General features: G+C 39.1%; 3 protein-coding genes across 3 annotated transcripts; all 3 read left to right on the forward strand.

Annotated features, from left to right (window-relative positions):
• The first annotated feature begins 6,443 nt into the window (after nucleotides 1-6,443).
• Nucleotides 6,444-9,167, forward strand: LOC112177322 (equilibrative nucleotide transporter 3). The gene is made up of 9 exons (XM_040511264.1): nucleotides 6,444-6,524; nucleotides 6,644-6,748; nucleotides 7,097-7,252; nucleotides 7,383-7,526; nucleotides 7,638-7,743; nucleotides 7,840-8,015; nucleotides 8,110-8,270; nucleotides 8,412-8,670; nucleotides 8,783-9,167. Exons 1-9 carry the CDS (start codon nucleotides 6,444-6,446, stop codon nucleotides 8,879-8,881), a joined length of 1,287 nt encoding a protein of 428 aa, XP_040367198.1. The 3' UTR covers nucleotides 8,882-9,167.
• A 455-nt stretch (nucleotides 9,168-9,622) lies between these two features.
• LOC112176503 (loganic acid O-methyltransferase) lies at nucleotides 9,623-11,428 on the forward strand. The gene is made up of 3 exons (XM_024314462.2): nucleotides 9,623-9,797; nucleotides 10,153-10,809; nucleotides 11,022-11,428. The coding sequence occupies exons 1-3, from the start codon at nucleotides 9,702-9,704 to the stop codon at nucleotides 11,358-11,360; spliced, it is 1,092 nt and encodes a 363-aa protein (XP_024170230.1). The 5' UTR covers nucleotides 9,623-9,701; the 3' UTR covers nucleotides 11,361-11,428.
• A 4,964-nt stretch (nucleotides 11,429-16,392) lies between these two features.
• Nucleotides 16,393-18,859, forward strand: LOC112177323. The gene is made up of 4 exons (XM_024315620.1): nucleotides 16,393-16,403; nucleotides 16,624-17,221; nucleotides 17,381-17,599; nucleotides 17,756-18,859. The coding sequence occupies exons 1-4, from the start codon at nucleotides 16,393-16,395 to the stop codon at nucleotides 18,857-18,859; spliced, it is 1,932 nt and encodes a 643-aa protein (XP_024171388.1).
• The last annotated feature ends 598 nt before the right edge of the window (nucleotides 18,860-19,457 follow it).

Genomic DNA, 19,457 nt, shown 5'->3' on the forward strand with positions numbered 1-19,457 from the left:
AAGGTAACAGAACGTTATAACATCCATTACGCGAGAATACGTCTCCTCGTAGTCGATTCCAAGGCGTTGTGAGAAACCTTGTGCCACGAGGCGGGCTTTATATCTAACCACCTCATTTTTCTCATTACGCTTTCTAACAAAGACCCATTTATGTCCAACAGGTTTTACATCTGCGGGTGTCTGCGTTATAGGCCCAAATACCTGTCTCTTTGCTAGTGAATCTAATTCAGCCTGGATCGCATCTTTCCATTTAGGCCAATCCGCTCTTCGTTGACATTGTTCGACAGAGTGAGGTTTAATACCATCATATTCTATAATTCATTTTGCAACATGATATGCAAATACGTCATCAATAGCCATAGAATTTCTATCCATCATCTCATGTACACTAGTGTAATTCATGGAGATCTCACTATTCTCTAGAATTGCATCTGGCATTGGAACGTCCCCCAATGATGTCTCTTGGACATAGCCATAATCCGGAATATTCTCATGAGATGGATTATTTACATCGATGATTAATGGATTTTTGTGTCAAACTCGCTTTCTTTCTTGGGCGAGAATCCATCGAACCTATGGGCCTCCCGCGCTTCCTAGGAGGAGTCGTGGGCCTAGCCACAACGTCACCATCACTATGAGAGGGGACGTTAGCGCCATGCTTAGTTGCCCTTGAGATGACGTCATGTCCTCTAATTTTAGGGACATCAATCCTTGCAGGCACGTTTGCAGCAGGTATATGTGATCTCGTCACTTTAGCGATATCAGAAAACGCATCAGGCATCGATTCTGCTACGTTCTGAAGATCGAGAATTCTCCGCACTTCAATTTCGAACTGTGCGGTTCGGGGATCAAGATGAGATAGAGTGAGGACAGACCACGACAATTCCTGTTGAACATTTATGTTCTTATCTCCTCCTAATGACGGGAAGACTGTCTCATCAAAGTGACAATCCGCAAATCTAGCAGTAAAGAGATACGCCTGTCAATGGTTCTAAGTAGCGGACAATAGTTGGAAAATCATATCCAACATAAATGCCTAATCGTCTTTGAGGACCCATTTTGGTGAGCTGTGGCAGCACAATTGGCACATAAACTGTATACCCAAATATGAGTAAGTGTGAGACATCAGGCTCATACCCAGTCACCATCTGGGACTCAGAGAAGGGTTGAGTGGCAGTAGGCCTTAGACGAATAAGCACATTTGCATACAATATTGCATAGCCCCAAGCAGAAATAGAGAGATTGGTGCTCATTACCAATGCTCTAGCGACCATTTATAGTCGTTTAATGGCAGCTTCTGCGAGACCATTTTGGGTGTGAACATGAGGAATTAGATGTTCAACTTCAATCCCAATGGACATGCAATAATCATCAAAAGTTTTTGATGTAAACTCCCCAATGTTGTCTAATCTTATAGACTTAATAGGATGATCAGGGTGGTGAGCCCTTAACTTAATAATTTGTGCTAGGAGTTTAGCAAATGCAGTGTTCCTTGTGGACAATAGCATGACATGTGACCAACGTGTCGATGCATCAACCAACACCATAAAATATCTAAATGGTCCTCAAGGTGGTTGAATAGGTCCACAAATATCACCTTGGATTATTTGCAAGAATGATATATTTTCTTTAGTGTCCTTTGCATAGGATGGTCTCGATTCTAATTTTGCTAAAGAACAGGCTTTGCAGAACGAATGATGGGCTTTAGAAGTAACCAATGAGGATTTTGGTTGAGCCATGAAGTCACAATTGATTATAGAAGTAGAAGGAGGAGTCAAAGAATGGTCCATGGCGTCAAAGCCATGTTGTTGCCGTAGGGGGTAGACGGCGCCGACCCTAAGTGGCCGGTCTTGCATAGTCTTGGCCCCTTGAGGCGTAGATGCATCTCCTAGAACCAATTTTTGGTTCTTACTTCTCTTCGTTCTAAAGAATGGATGTCCGTGTGAAGTCTTTAATATACGGATCATCATATCACGACCTTGGTGTCCCAGACGGTCATGCCAAAGCCTATCTGTGTCAGAATCCCATAAATCATCTCTCATAACATGATTGGATTCAATGATTCGAATAGTGGTTGCATACAACCCACTAAAATGACACATAAGTTTCTCTAAGACTCTTTTATGTCCGTAGTCATTAGAAGTGATGCAAAGAAACTCTTGTCCATTATCACAATGTGTTTCCATATGAAAATCATTGGCTCTTATATCTTTGAAGCTCAAAAGGGTTCTTTCATCCCTATAAGCGTAGAGAGCTTCAGTGACATTAATGATTGTGCCATGTGGTAACAAGAATTGAGCTGGTCCTCGACCATGAATCAATTTAGATAACCCTGCCATCATAGTCACTGAAGATCGAGTAGGCGTCATCTTAAGAAATAACTGCCTATTTTGAAGTATGGTATGCATAGTAGCACTATCCACAAGGCATTCTAGCTCTCTGGGAAAATACTTGAATGAATAAAGTTCGAATCAAAATCGACACTTTATTTCAATGAAAGCCAATGATTACGTCAAAGTTTCTAAATTTAATCCAAAAAGGATAATCAAGCTTAGACAAGTAGTAGTTACTCAATCCGTTTGGTAATTCCAATTTGGTTGTGACCAGGTAAGGTAAGGCGAGATTTTGGTGGAGCGTTGCTCACTTTTAAAACCGTTCTCTTAGTTCAAACATTTCCTAGATATCACAATTACTCTTGAGTACGCCTAGTGAGAAAGAGTTATAACCATTGTCTTTGTTGATAGTTTCCAATTTTTTTCTTTGGATTTGGATTGAAACCAATGACGTTTATATGGTCAAATTTTTATGCTTAAGAATGCTCTTTGTCCGTAGCCTACGAACGCTCTTAGTTCATAAAAATCGATGCTCACGAACGCTCTTAGTCCGAAGATCATGAACACTCTTAGTTCGTATATAGCGTGAAGACCCACGATTCTGCTTTTAGCAAATCGAACCCACGTTACAAAAAGGTGGGATGTAGAATAAGGGATTTTGTAAGTCCCCGAAGAAAAGTAAATTTAATTTTCAAAAACAGGAACAACTTGTGAAAACTTACTCATGAATTTCGGAACTTGAAATTCTCAATACACGCGGGTGTTGATGCAGGCTTATAGGTTTGCAGGCATACTATCGATCCTGGGTCGAGGATTGCAAACTATCTTTCAATCCCTGCTGCGTGGCCGATACAGGTTTGGCCGAGGCAAGCTAAGGAGCTGGCCGACTGATGCGTGGCATGGGCGCGTAGGCACTGCAGGGGCAGGCATGCAGATGAGGCTAGAGTGGGCTAGGAGCTGCTGCAGTGATGCTTGAAGGTGGCAGCGGCAGTTTTCAAGGATTTTTTTGTTGAAATTTGGAGCAGATTTGCCTCTGAACATCTTTCACTTCGATTGGTGTACAGGTCTCAAAACAACTCCGATAAGGCTAAAATTCGGAGGTCAGATAGAAGAGACAAAGATGAACAACTTTGATGAAGGAAGGATTTTGATCTGAGTTCCGATCAAGACGTTTTGGGGCTTGCAAGCAGGCTGATTTACATAGGAACGAGCGTCCTGCTGTGCTGCAGGGGCAGCAGGCGTGCGGCTATGCTGCAGGGGCAGTGGGCAGCACATGGGTGCGTAAGGGTTGCAGGGCTAGAGTACAGAGCAGGGGTGCACAGATGGGCAGCAACAGTAAGTCTAGCACGGGCTAGGTGCAACGGTGGAAAAGGTGATGTTGAAAAATTTTCTAGTTTTGGATTTTTGATCTCAAGGTTAGGGCTCGTGCTGATAACGTGTTTAAGAATAATAGAATTGAGAGAGATTGATGAGAGAATTGTGTATTCAATATTGAGAATAGAAGCCCTATATATAGGGATTACAAAGTACATGTTCTAATGTTATAAGGAAAACTATTCCGAATAGGACTAGGAATTGTAGAACATTCTCTCCTATTACAATCATGAAACTAATCCTAGTTTGAATAGGCACACACAATTCAATTTCCTTCAACATCATGGTTTTTTTTTGTCGTTCAATGTTAGCTAAAATAGGAATATTGTTCAGCACTTAAAACAACATTCTGCTATAGTTTTCGGATGGCATTGTTCTCAAGCTCTGCAAAACAAATGACACATATCAAAGGTTTAAAAATATATGATTGGAGAAACCCACAGAAAGTTCCGCTCCAATGTTAGAGAGGCATCCAATACCAGAATAAGGTGGAGAAACCAACAAAAGGTTACCTCTGGTGCACCCAAATAATATGGCAAGTAAGGCTAACGATGTCTATGACAAGTGAGGTTAAACAATGTCTATGGTAAGTGAGGTTAACAATGCCAATGTCTAATGAAAAGCTAACAACGTCCACGACTAATGGGTAACAGTAAACGTGCTTAATGAGGCTAATGGTGCTCATGCATGCTTGGACCTATGAAAGCTATGTTAACGGTGTCCATGAAACGAGATGTCATCTGGTTTTTCAACCTCATGGAACTATCCCAAAACTTTCTCTCAAAATAAAAGTTTTTATTTGAAACCATGATTTTTCACCAAAAATTGTGAACTATACCACACGGTTTTTTGTAGGGCTGCACACGGATTGAGTTGGTTAGGTTTTGACTCTAAACCGTCTCTATACTAAAGTGAGCGGTTTAAGCATTTTGGACAACCGGGCATTAAAAAAAAAAACCTTAACCCGATCCAATCCAATCCAATTAAAGATGGTTTGGTTCGGTCTGTTAGGCGGTTTTAACCTATATTATATTAACATACTATTTATGAAAAAAAAATTCTAGTTAAATTCAATCTAAATAATAAAAATTATATTAAATAAGCATAATCTAAATTTAAAATATAATAATTAAAACCAAAACTAATATTCAAAAACCAAAATCTAGAATAGATTCAGAGTGATTGAATTATTTGATGGCTTACCTATAAATACTAGCTTAATATGGTAGTATTAAAGGTTAGAGAATGAGAGATTGAGATATGTGATATGAGAGGATCAAATTAATCGTAGCGATTATATAATAGACTTCTAGGCCTTTGGGCATTGGATTCGATATGGTAATATATCATTTGAGAATAAAGTTATAATTGGATATTTAGAATTTACTTACAACAACTGGACAAATGAATATATATATATATATATATATATATATTTATATTTAACACTTTTTCTTATTATATTTCAAACATACCGGTCGGTTCCTGTTCCGCGGTTTAAGCAAAGAGAAACAAAACCAACCCAATTCATAAATAGTTTGGTTCGGTATTGAACCGGCTTTCAATTTTTAAAGTTAAAAAACCTTAACCAAACCATATTTACCGGTCGGTTTTGCCCGGTTTGGCTGGTTTGTACCGTGTTTTGCACACCCCTAGTTTTTTGGCCTAAAATACATGTTGTTATTTTTTGATCAAAAATATTTCTACCCCTTAATCATGATTTTAAAGCAATTTTAGAACAGACATAATTCGAAAAATCTAAACCCTACTTTTTCTTATGATTTTTCCAAATTTAAAAAATAAAAGAAAATAATTTAAGAACTTCTGAATTTTTTCTCATGCTTTCTAATATTATTCTTAGTGTTTGTGAAAAAATAATTTCATTTTTTTACCATGCATAAAGTCCAGCCCAAAATGCCTGAGCAGCAAGCCACACATTAATGGTCCAGCTCTCTAGTATCCAGGTCCATAATCCAAAGTGAGACCCCAGCCCAAAACAGTATCACACACCACCAACCCCAACCCCAAACCATTTACCATTACCACTTCTACCAAATGGGCCTAAAGCCCTAAACCGTAAAAACCTTAACTCCTAACTTTTATTCAATTCTCAACCCCTCTCACTACTTGGGCTAACCCCAAGAGATAGCCGTTAAACTGTTACATTTGAGCATTCTTCAAGCCATAATTCAACGACTCTCTAGGAAGTTCATTGTTTACCATTATTGGTTAGTTTCTCACTTGATTCTCTTTACTTGTACATATTTTCATTTCTATAGTTAATGCACATCATAAATTTTCCATTTCGTTTTGTCTACAGATCGATTGACCATCTAGTGGAGAGGCATCTATTATTCTATAAAAGTTCTCTGAGTCAAATTCTTTATACATTCTTACATATACATTGGGTAATTCATCGTTTTTAAAGTAATAAATTAGTCTGAAAAGTAAAAAATCATATGGGATATAAACAAAATGGAAAGTGATCCATATTGATGGAGCGCTTAAAATCTGGTCAATAATGATTTGGATCCAATATTAAACCTCTTACTAACTATGATAATGAAACTTTGAATAATATCTATATAAGCTTGGCTTAACATTCCGTCACTTTTTAGCTAGAATTTCATCATCCTTTCGATATGAAAGAAAGAAGAACGACCACATAGTGTTGATGAAGTATAAAGGTTCACGTTGTAGTCTATTGGAATTCATATATCAGTCTCTTTGGAAAAAATGTCTAAGACTGTCCCTATTGAAATCCAGGGCGTTGCCATAACCGAAATTAGTGAAAGCAAGACTCCACCGAGGCTTGAGGTCTGTGCTTAGAGATTTCAACTCATGAATTTGAGGGATGATGTTGATTCTCCTAAGAATTTTGTTTTATGTTTTCAATTAAGAACTGATATCTGATATCTTCATCAACAAACAAGCAGGGACGATATAAAGCTATAGCAGTTTGTTGGGTTCTTGGACTAGGAACCCTATTTGCATGGAACAGTGTGGTCACTATAGGGGATTACTATTACACCTTGTTTCCGGTAAGTGGCTCGATCATGTCCAATTCTTTCCTCTTGTAGTGGTAATACGACAAGGAGTTGGGTGGTCCACCACTAATATTTTAATGTACGAAGGGGATGCCTACAATTTACTAGACAGTTTTGCCTTGTTGATCTTTATCATTTGTAAGCATAGAATAATTCAAACAGAATTTCGTAAATTTATTAGCAGTAAATTTTTTTGTTATTTCCTGGCTTTTAGTTTTTTACTTTTTTTGGTGTAAACTTGTTCCCCCTGTTCTTTTGATTGCAAAAACATATGACAATCAACCCTGTCTGATGTGCTTTTCTTTTCATTGCAGAAATACCATCCTTATATCCAAAAAAAAGAAATACCATCCTTCGCGGGTTCTTACCCTGGTTTATCAACCATTTGCACTTATAGCAATGGCAGCACTAGCTTACAATGAAGCAAAGGTTAATACCCGAAAGCGGATCTTAGCTGGATACACAATCTTCTTCCTTGGTACCTTGATGCTAATTGTTGTGAGTATTATTGCAGCATTGCCTACACTTCCCTTCTTTTCGTGCTAAGTTCTGTTTGGCGTCACTTCGCAACATCTAATTCATCATGTAGAGTTCTATATATAAGTTTTCACTTTCGTGTTTGTAATAGGTGGATTTAGCTACGTCTGGTAGTGGAGGAATTGGACCTTATATTGGGATATGTGCCATTAATGGTGCATTAGGGGTTGCAGGTGCCCATGTCGAAGGTGGGATCGTTGGCGACCTATCTTTCATGTGCCCTGAATTCATCCAGGTTGGTCTTCTTCTCAAAGTTTTCTAGCATTTCTGGTTTTCTTCTCAAACTTATAATATTAGCCTTCTGACCTATGTTACAGTACATTTAGTTGATGTTTTGCTTCTGCAGTCTTTCTTATCTGGATTGGCTGCAGCTGGTGCTTTAACCTCAGTCTTGAGGCTGATAACCAAGGCGGTCTTTGATAAATACAACAATGGTTTTCGCAAGGGGGCGAGTATGTGACTGTCACTGCTTCTTCACTGATATACCTATTGTTGGTTCACTTCAATCAATATATAACAATTTCCTGTATATGGGTATTGAATTGCAGTGCTATTCCTGTCAATTTCCACATTCATTCAGTTTGTGTGTATTCTTCTATATGCAATTTACTTCCCTAGATTGCCTATAGTAAAGTACTACCGCTCAAAAGCAGCCTCGGAAGGCTCTAAAACTGTATCAGCTGATCTTGCAACTGCTGGAATCCAAACAAAAGCAGACATTGAAGTATACGTTACAACTCTATATAATATCGTAAGGTGTCTTGCACTCAAATATGTCTAACTGCTAGCTAATGAGCTTCTCAAATTGTCACGTACAGGTCCAGAACGGTGCTGCTCTTCCACAAAGATTGAGAAATAAGCAATTGTTCAATCAGAATTTAGATTATGGACTTGGCTTGTTATTGACATATGCTCTGACATTATCAATATTCCCTGGTTTCCTATATGAAAACACTCAAAACCACAAGCTCGGCTCATGGTAAGTTTAAATCCTTTTGCTTATGAGAGGTTGTTATATTAATGTGCATGCATTGCATTACATATACATGTACTATAACATTGGTTTAACTTTTATCATTGAGTTGATCCTTGTGATGTTATCTTGTGAACATTTGATCAGGTATCCGCTTGTTCTGATCGCAGTGTACAATGCGGCGGATTTAACATCGAGGTACATACCTCTTGTGAAATGTCTGAAGATGGAATCAAGAAAGGGTCTAATGATTGCAATTCTATTGCGAATGCTTTTCGTGCCAGCATTCTATTTCACAGCAAAATATGGTGACCTGGGATGGATGATGATGCTCACATCACTCCTAGGATTTTCGAATGGCTACTTCACTGTTTGTGTCATGATAGTGGCACCCAAAGGTTACCAGGTAAGAAGCCAATGTGCTTGTGTGATTTGTAAGTCTAGTCACTTTTTTCTTTTGGTGGATTCACAAAAAATAATAATAATATAAAAAAAAATTTCATTTGTTTGGTTTACAGGGATCTGAGCAGAATGCCTTGGGTAACTTGCTTGTACTGTGGCTTTTCTTCGGCGTATTTGCAGGGCTTTCCATTAACTGGTTATGGCTAGCTCATTAGTGAACACAAACTAGTGGTTCTAGATTCATGCTTAGGCTAAGATCACATAGCAAGTAGCCAGTGCGACCTACTGGTTCTATGGTAATAAGTTGCCAGATTGATATGTGGAGCTGTACTCTTAGAATACAGATATATATTATGATCCAGATAAACTGATGTAATAAGTTGCAGATACCAATGAGAAAGTGGAACAGAGGTTAATTACAACAAAAACTGCATATGTCAAATATATCACATTTCTGTTCTAAAATCACAAGGGTACGTTCAAGGCAGTTCCAATGGTTGACGAAAATATTGAGTCATGTTTTGGTAGTCGATGAATGTTGTGCTCATCTGCCCTTGGATTTGAATTTAAGGATGGAGAATAATGAGGCAAATAAACACATTGTGCGTCTTCAAGAACTCAAGTTTCCTTGCAGTGCAGAACGTGTGTATTATTATAATATTTAGATAGAAGTCCAGGTTTTATATTATCCAGTTTGGTTTGAGCATAGTGCACCAGTCTTTTCTGTGTTATTTATTTGTTGGATAGCAAGCTATATACAGGTGCAACTAACTGGTGTGGGCATGTTAGCTGGAACACCACCATTGACTTTGTGTCTACCAATGCTTGGCCTATGTTTAGTGTCAAGTTGCAGACTTGCAGATGTTGATGTAGTAAAAAATAAAAGATATCTCGCTGTCCTTCATTTATAATAAAAGAAAATGGCTTTGCAGTAGTTGATTTCTTAAATAAAGACTTGCAGTAGTACATAGCGTGTGTGTGTGTGTGTGTGTGAGAGAGAGAGAGAGAGAGAGAGAGAGAGAGAGAGAGAGAGAGATGGCAGCAGCAGAGGAAACCAGTAAGTCATCTGAAGCTTTTCCAATGAAAGGTGGAGATGGACCCAACAGCTATACCAAAAACTCTATATATCAGGTTCAGTTCATCTCTGTATTCTGATCTAGTATTGCATTTTAAGCCCAAAATATTTTGTCTGAATTGTAGTCCGAAGCTGAAGTAACCAAGACCTTGGATCTATTGTAAAAACACTTCTAAAAGAAGGAAAAGAAATATAAGAAACATTGGCAACCTCAACAATGATTCCATCTTTTTCTTGTGTCCCTTAAGCATTTGTAATTAGTGACTGCTATTTCTGCTTTAGTTTACTTACTAACATTCAATCATTTTACGTATTTCCCATGGCCAAAAGCAAAATATATATTAGATCAATTAGAAATTTCTGTTGGCTGAAAAAATAAAAAGTTATGAATTCCCCATCTTGCTTTTGCAGAGAGGAGCTGTGGATGTAGCTAAGCAACTTTTAGACAAGGAAATTGCAGAGAAGCTTGACATAGAAATCTCGTTACCTTCGAACACCTTTAACATTGCAGATTTGGGTTGCTCAGTTGGGCCTAATACATTTTCTTCAGTTGAAAACATACTCGAAGCTGTGCAGCTCAAGTATCAATGTCAAGGGCTGGATTCCCAAATCCCTGAATTTCAAGTTTTCTTTAATGATCACATCCTAAATGATTTTAACATGCTGTTCAAATCCCTCCCTCCAAACCGTCAATACTATGCCGCGGGCGTGCCAGGTTCTTTCTATGGTCGTATATTTCCTAATAATTCCATTCACTTGGTTCACTCTTCTTCTTCCAACCATTGGCTTTCCAGAGTGCCGAAAGAGGTAGTTGACAAAAACTGTCCTGCTTGGAATAAAGGAGAAATTCATTACTCAAATTCCACAAATGAAGTAGTGAAGGCTTATGAAGCTCAATATGCCGAGGATATGGAGTGTTTCTTGCATGCCAGGTCACGAGAGGTCGTGTCTGGAGGACTGATGGTACTAATCATTCCAGGCCGCCCCAATGGCACCCCTCATTCCAAAACTCTGCCAAATATGATGTTACAACTTTTGGGAACTTCCCTCATGGAAATGGCTAGAAAGGTAAGCAATGATGTACTGCTATAAGTTTGAAACTAGTATACTTCTTGCTACATATAGCTAGTGTGCTATGATCCTTTTGTGTATTGTGAGTCATATAGAGTCATCTGTAAAAATCAGAAAGGAGAGAATATTTTTCCATGACATATATGATTTTAATTACAACTGAAGACAGACATCCTTATTCTGGCTAGGTGTTTTTTTCGTTTATGCAGGGAGTTGTTCTGGAAGAGAAAGTAGACTCGTTTAACATACCTATGTATTACATGTCTCCCCAAGAGCTGGAAGCTGCTGTAGAAGGAAATGGATGTTTTAGCATAGAGAAGATTGAAAACTTACCCAGTGCCTTGGCAGATGGCGCCTCCATTGAAACTCGCGTATTAGGATATCATATGAGAGCTGCTGCAGATGCACTAATCAAGCAGCAATTTGGAGAAGAAATCTTGGATGAGCTGTTTGACTTGTACTGTAAGAAACTTGAAGAGAAGCCCTCCATCTTTGAGTCTGGGAAGGGAATTAACTTTCTTGCTGTTCTTAAACGCAAGCCAAATTGATTGGGATTGCTTTTGTAATTTTTTTTTTCTTCCAATATTAATAGGGTGGTTCTAGTTAGACCTCCAAATTTGCTATCCTATACTTAGTACACCTCTAATTTGCTTTTTAGAATACTTGAAAGGCTAAGTAAACCTCCTTATTTTTACCAAAACATCATTGAACATGAGACACAACAATCTTTTATCTGAATCTTCAACCACGAGAAGAAAAATAAATCAAAATTACATGATATTGCTTTCTTATGTGTAGGTCTCTCCTTCACCAAAATTAATCAGAGCGTTGGTTCTCAATCTTGATTATGTTGGAATCCTTTTGAATTTGCTAAAAGAAGGTTGAGTAATAATTATATCATAATATTCAATAAATTTAATTTAAGGAAATTCCAAATAAGAATGTTTTGAATTTAATTTTGTATTAAATGAAAATTATTATTTTTACTTAATTGTTTTAGGTAAATTATAAAACTATATAGGCAATATAAGGAAATTCTAGAAAAAAATTAATTGAATGTTATATTGGGAAGGTAAGAAGAGTTTTTTTTTTTGTTTATCTCTTTGCCCTTATTTGTCTTTTCATATAATTTGACAAAGTCTATTAATAATTGAAAAAAGTTGGAGGACCAAATATCAAATTTGGAGGTCCAACTAGAACCACCCATATTAATATTTGATTGAAAGGTTTCTGATTTTTCTGCCATTTAAATTGCCACGTAGTGCCTACTTAGCAATTATTTTATTTATGGGCTAATTACTGTTTAGTACCCTGTGCTTTTGGTCCAACATCAATTCAGTCCCCCGACTTCCAATTTCATCAAAAACACCCCCACACTATTATTTCTCCATCCAATAGGTCCATCCGTGATAAATCAGTCAATTTCAGCCGTTTAGGTGCTGACGTGGCGATCCAACTCAGCCCAGGTGGGGCCCACACGGAAGTGAAATTCCCAAACTGACCCTGGACAACCAAATATGAAAAAATCCAAAATAAATTCCAATCTTTGAGGTTTGGGAGACTCGAACCCACACCAAGACCTTTCATTTGCAAAAGCCCAACCACCAGAGTGCCAGACCACTTGCATGGTATTATAATAATACAAACGAAAATAATATATGTATAATAGTTTAAAAAACTCTCCTTCTTCACCCACCTCTCTCCTCCTCTCCTCTTCTTCTTCCTCTGTGCCTTCCCAGTTTGCCGGGCTTGCTTTGGTTCCTTCCTTCATGTCGTTGTTGCTTCTGCGTCTGGTGTGCAGCGCTGGGCAGAGGCTCTAGTTCCCTCAGAAACTTCAAAATTCTCAGCAATGCCACATAATTATATATCTACTTTTCCTAAAATTTCCATTATCTGGAGAATGTTCTAGTCTAATTCAACTGTCGTTTTCTAACAAAACCAAAACCAAAACCGCCTCAAAGACAAGGATTTTTCTTCCAAAAGTATTTATGATTTTCCAATACCTTGGGCCAAAAATGAGCTCGAGCCAGGGGTGTTGTGAACTCAAGGAACCGATCTAAATTCACGGCCTCGCTGAGCGCTTCCCGACCTGACCCTGAACTATGCGACGTAGCACAGTCGTCGGACTCCACCACCGACACCGGCCGCCTCTGATGCTGCTGCTTCTCCTGTTCAAGCTTCTGCTGCCGCTGAAGCTGTTGCTGGTGTTGTCGCTCTCGAATCGGGGGCGGGTTGTAGAACCGGTTCTCGCCCCGAGCCTGACCGATCGAAACTCCGCCGTGACCAGACATTGGACAAATACGGCGTCGTATTGGGTATTTGACAAAGGTTGGGAAGCAACGACAACATGAAAGAAGGAAACAAAGCAAACCTGGCAAACTGGGAATGCACGGAGGAAGAAGAAGAGGAGAGGAGGAGAGAGGTGGGTGGAGAAGGAGAGTTTTTTTAACTATTATACATATATTATTTTCGTTTGTAATATTGCAATACCATGCAAGTGGTCTGGTGGTTGGGCTTTTGCAAATGAAAGGTGTTGGTGTGGGTTCGAGTCTCCCTAACCTCAAAGATTGGAATTTATTTTGGATTTTTTCATATTTGGTTGGCCAAGGTCAGTTTGGGAATTTCACTTCCGTGTGGGCCCCACCTGGGCTGAGTTGGATAGCCACGTCAGCACCTAAACGGCTGAAATTGACTGATTTATCACGGATGGACCTATTGGATGGAGAAATAATAGTGTGGGGGTGTTTTTGATGAAATTGGAAGTCGGGGGACTGAATTGATGTTGGACCAAAAGCACAGGGTACTAAACAGTAATTATAGATAACGAAAATGTCTCACAATTATCAGATCATTCATTAATAGAAAAATATCCAGTTAAAAATTAACGGAGGAGGTCTAAATTGACAATTGATAGTTTGATACCAAGCTTGAGGCACCTTTTTTTTTTTTTTTTTTTTTTTTTAAGGGAAAGACGATAAACTATATTAAGTAATAACAGAGGGTTACATGGAGCGATGCAAAAGCATCGAAAGAAAACAATAAAGCATAACGAGATGCACCAAAGCATCTATAATAAAGAAAAAACAATAAAGGATAATAAGAAGCACTGACGCATCTAGAATGAAAGGTAACCAGGATGTGACTTAATGTCGAACGACACCGCTGCACTGCATATGTCACAAGAGCAGTGTAAATGTAAAAGTAACCGTAACCGTAATCGTAACCAGTGATATGATCACCTAGGAGAGGTGATTCGCCCACCAGGAGTTCGAAAGTAATCGAGGGTGTTAAAAACTCAAAAATTAGCAAACGAACTCCTAAGAACCAGAACCAATACCAGATCAATATGAGCAACTGTCTCGGATCCAAGATCCGGATTTGTGAGCGACCAGGATCCCAAATATGGATCCAATTCTGGCCTAAGACCAAAGTCAAGTCTGCCAAAGCAGCCTTGACAAAAGCCCAACCCCATTTAAATATGATGAGGGCACCCTAGCATCAACTCCTTTCTGGGCACCCGAACGCTTCCGCACCCAAACACCACTGATTCGAGTCGCCGCGCCGTTATCCCCGCCGGAATCCACCAGGGGCTCCACCAAAGCTTGATGGAAGAGAGCATTCTGGAGAAGGCAGCTGCACAACAGACCTGGGAAGCCCTTCAACGTCGATTCGATCTGCAAATCCTGCCAGAGTTGGCCCGAATGCAACCCCTCCAACCTTCGTCAAAGAAGACTCAACCATCGTTTCAATCTATCATGCCGAACGGGATCAGCCTAACCATGTACCGATTCGGTGACAACGTTGCCTGATCGATCAGGTCTGGGCATGCCCTAAACATCCAAGCACAAACCAACCCGACCCACCTTACCAAATTTGAGACTCGCCCGCTTAGGCCTCGACGAACCACCGCTATGAGCCGCCATCCGCGATGATAGATAGGCTATCATCCTCAACACCGATCGAGCCAGCAAAGCGCACGCTGCCTCCACCTCAACGCAAGGGAGCGGCATTGGAGAAAACGAGAAAGAGGGGAGAAGAGAGTCCCCACTCCATGGAGCCGACACCACAAACGGTGAAGGAATAGATCCCCATTGAACAAGTGATGCAAAACCTCGCCTGAGGGCGGTGGCCGCTCAACCCTAGCAGAGTACTGCAAGGTCTCATTCCTAAACCCTAAAGCTCGGGGCACCTTCGTTACAAGAAGAGATGACCACTGTATTTTGGTGTTTCAACAATTATACCATGCATATGTAATATATATGATTATTTAAAATTGATTGGTATCCTATCAGCAAAATTGACTTTTTTTTTTCCATCATCTATTAAGCAATGTATTTAAAATTTCACAACCGCATAGAACAATAGTATATTAGAGCCACTAAATACACTCGATTTTTGTCTCTCTCCCTTTTAAAAAATATATATATATATGTGTGTGTATTGAAGCCAAGAATGATTACACTTGTGTAGAAGGGATCCCAAATGAACTCAGTGAGTAAGAGCATCTTTAGCAGACTCTCTATTTTGACTCCTTAAATATTTTGGAGAGTATGTTTAGCTTTTTATATATTTTAACAGCTGCACCAGACTCCTAAGTGGCTCTCCATTATAACTTTTAGCTATTTCGCTCCTAAATATAGAGAGCGAGATGAGACTCTGTATAATTTATAACATTCATTTTGAGTTATTTTATGTAATTTTTAAATACATTTAAACTACTTAACATTCCTTTAAAAAATAGTATGAATTCAAAACTAGCTATAATAGAGAGCATTGATGCAGACGTATTTCTAAAGTGGCTAGCCAAAATGACTTTTTAGCTACTATGGCTAAAATTTGACTAAAAAATGGCTAGCATTGCTAAAGATGCTCTAAGTACATGCAGATCAACCAGAATTGTTTGAATCTAAATTAAAGGCGGAACAAGCCAATATATTTGTACTGAACCAATTAGATGTCTGATTACAATAGAAATGGCCTTTCTCCCATTTGAAAATTCAATACAACTATCAAATCTCAATATTACAAGAGATTTGAGCCTCTCTTAAATTGCTAGAAAAAAGTAAGAAGCTGGCTGACTGAGCCTTAGTCAAAACCTCATTATTACAAAGACAATTACCTACAATGTAGTGAGTAGGTTTTAGAAAATTCATTTGATTTAACTTCATATTCATATAGGTTTCGGAGCAACAAAAAAGTATTTATATTATTATATAAGTAAAGTTTTGCACTTAGATTGAGATCTTAAAGTTCTAGTTTTCTCCAATATTCTACCCAAAGACAAAAAAAAACACAAAATATCAAACACAGCGAATAAAATGATATAATATTGCATTTCAATGCACAAATGAAAGTTTTATTTGATCGCCCTTTTATATGTACATTGCATGCTTAGAAAATTGTTGAATGTCATACAATATGCATTTCCATGATGTAAACCATACACACAATTATTCGTAAAATTGAGAGGTAGAATTCATACATTTCCAGCCATAGTAAAGTCACAAAAATAAATACACAAATGAAAGTTTTCATTGATCACACTTTTAATGTACATTATACAGTACTCATAAATGTAGCATGGCGTTCAGGTACTATGTCCCCCCCCCCCCCCCCCCCCCCCCCCAGTTGCAAAGTATTAATTCAATAAATGGAATCGGGCGTGCGGCTGAGCCTCCCATCTAGGCTGGGTTCCAAACCCCTTTAAAAAAATATATATATATATGGTTAAGATGTCATACAATATTTATTTCCATGATGTAAAATATATAAATTTATTTCGTAAATTTGTGAGGTAGAATTCATTCATAGTTTAGCTCTCCGTTCCCAGAGACAGATTGATGAGTTCAGGCAAGTGGTTGAAGATTGTGGGTTTTATGAGTTCTCTTTTACTGGATTTGAATTCACATGGGATAATAGAAGGGAAGGAGATGCGAATGTTAAAGAGAGAATTGATCGTGGTTTTGGTAATTTTAATTTGATTCAAAAATGTGGTGGCTTTGTTGCCCATCATTTAGTGACTATGTCTTCTGACCACTGCCCTATTCTTATTGAGGCGGAACCTCCTTCTTGTAGTGATAGTAGTTTTCGGAGACGGGGTTGTAGATTTCTTTTTGAGGAGATGTGGACAAAGGAGGAGGAATGTGGCCAATTGATTAATCAAGTCTGGGAGGAGGGGCGCCATAGAGGTGTGAACCTCAAAATTAAAGCAGTGGCAGAAAAGCTGAAAATATGGGAGAAGGAAAAGTTTGGGCAGATTCGTCGTAGTGTGGATGAGCTGAGAAAGGAGTTAGACTCTTTACAAAGAGCCTTTCCTTCTGGGGAGGTTATGCAACAACGAAGGGAAGTGGAATTAAAGCTGGACAAATTGCTTGAAACAGAAGAAATTATGTGGTGCCAACGGGCTAGAGTAAATTGGCTTCGGTATGATGACCGCAACACTAAGTTTTTCCACAATCAAGCTAAGCACCGGGGGTGTAGTAATAAGATTACAAGTATTCTTGGTGAGGATAATAGATGGAGGACTGGATTGAATGAGATTGGATGTGAATTTGTGAATTAATTTCAGAATCTATTTACGTCAAATGGAGGACAGTTTACTGATGAGTTATTCCAGGTAGTGGATGCTAGAGTTACTGTGGGGCAATCGGTATTTTTGAATAGCTCTTTTACTAGGGGAGAAGTTGAGAGTGCATTGAAACAAATGGGGGCTACGAAATCTCCGGGGCCAGATGGAATGCCTCCCATTTTTTACCAGAAATATTGGGACGTGGTTGGCCCTGATGTGGTTTCAAAATGTTTGGATATTCTGAATTGAGAAGGTAATGTTGGAGAGCTCAATCGTACTTTGATTGCGTTAATCCCGAAGACTGATAGTCCTAAGAAGGTGACTGAATTTCGGCCGATTAGTTTATGCAATGTAATTTATAAACTTGTGTCGAAGGTTTTGGCTAACAGGTTGAAGAAAGTTTTACCGACTGTGATATCTGAGTTCCAGAGTGCATTTGTTCCAAATAGATCAATCCACGACAATGTTATCGCCGCATTTGAAATCATTCACAATTTAAAGCGTCGTGGTAAGAAAAGTAGGCAGAAGGTGGCTGTGAAATTGGATATGGCCAAGGCTTATGATCGAGTAGAATGGAATTTTTTGAGGAGGATGATGGAGGGTCTGGGTTTTCCTGGGAGGTTCGTGGAGTTGGTAATGTCCTCTGTGCAATCTGTCAATTATTCTATTGTTCTTCAGGGGAAGCCTTTTGGGAAAGTGAAGCCTACGAGGAGAATAAGGCAAGGGGATCCAATCTCGCCATATTTGTTTTTAATGGTTGCTGAAGGATTTTCATCACTATTGTGGAAAGCTGTTTCGGAGGGTCAGTTGCATGGTATTGCTATAGCACGGGGGGCTCCGTGTCTGTCCCATCTATTTTTCACATATGATAGTTTGTTATTCTGTGACACTTCAGCGGGGGACTGTAGTAAATTAAAGGAGATTATTGAGAGATATGAGATGGCTTCGCGTCAAAAAATTAGTACTGAAAAGTCTGCTGTTTGCTTTAGCCCCAAAACCAACCGAGCTACGAAGGAAGAATGTTGTGCTATTCTGGATATGAAAGTTGTGCCATGCCAGGAAAAATATTTGGGACTCCCAACGGTCACTGGGAGGAATAAGAAGGGGACTTTTCGAGGCTTGGCAGATCAGGTTTGGAAGCGAGTTCAAGGTTGGGATGGGAAAATATTATCGAAAGGTGGGAAAGAGATCCTTATTAAGGTCGTTGCTCAGTCTATTCCCTTCTATACGATGAGTGTTTTTCAGTTGCCTATTGGTACTTGTGAAGAAATAACTAAACACATTGCAAGATTCTGGTGGGGGAAGCCAAATGGGAGAGGAATTCATTGGAAGAGTTGGGATAAATTGTGTTGGTCAAAGAATGAAAGGGATCTGGGATTTAGAGAGATTCAGCAGTTTAATAAAGCCCTTGTGGCAAAGCAAGGGTGGAGGTTGTTAAGGGGAGCTGAGTCTCTTGTGGGAAGGATGTTAAAAGCCTGATATTTTCCCAAGTGTAATTTTCTGAAGGCTGAGGTGGGTAAAAACCCTTCATCCATCTGGAGTGCTGTTATGTGGGGGAGAGAGTTGCTTCAGCAAGGGCTGCGATGGAGAGTTGGAAATGGAAGTAATATTAAGGTTTTCCTTGATCCGTGGGTACCTGGTTTGGAAGGATTTCGAGTTACGTACAAGGATGGTCTGGACATGGCTATGGGGGTGTCAGAGTTAATTACAGCTAATAGAGAGTGGAATATTACTCTTCTAAATCAGATTGGTACATCGCAGGAGGTGGATGCAATTCTTGGTATCCCATTGATTTGTAATGGTAGCCGTGATCAGTTAATATGGAATCAAAACCGAAATGGAAAGTACTCTGTAAAGAGTGGCTATTGGCTAGCTTTAAAAGAGGGTAGGATGCAAAGGGGGTCTGGTAGTGGTAATCCTACGAATTCGGAGTTTTGGAGGCAGCTTTGGAATATTAAAGTCCCTCCAAAGATGTCCCATTTTCTTTGGAGATGTGCCTCTGGGTGTCTTTCTTGTAAGAGCTCGTTATATTCGAGGAGTTTGGTAATGGATTCAACGTGTTCGAGGTGCCAACAAG

Source organism: Rosa chinensis, chromosome 7 (genome assembly GCF_002994745.2).
Source record: "Rosa chinensis cultivar Old Blush chromosome 7, RchiOBHm-V2, whole genome shotgun sequence".
NCBI classification, from domain to species: Eukaryota; Viridiplantae; Streptophyta; class Magnoliopsida; order Rosales; family Rosaceae; genus Rosa; species Rosa chinensis.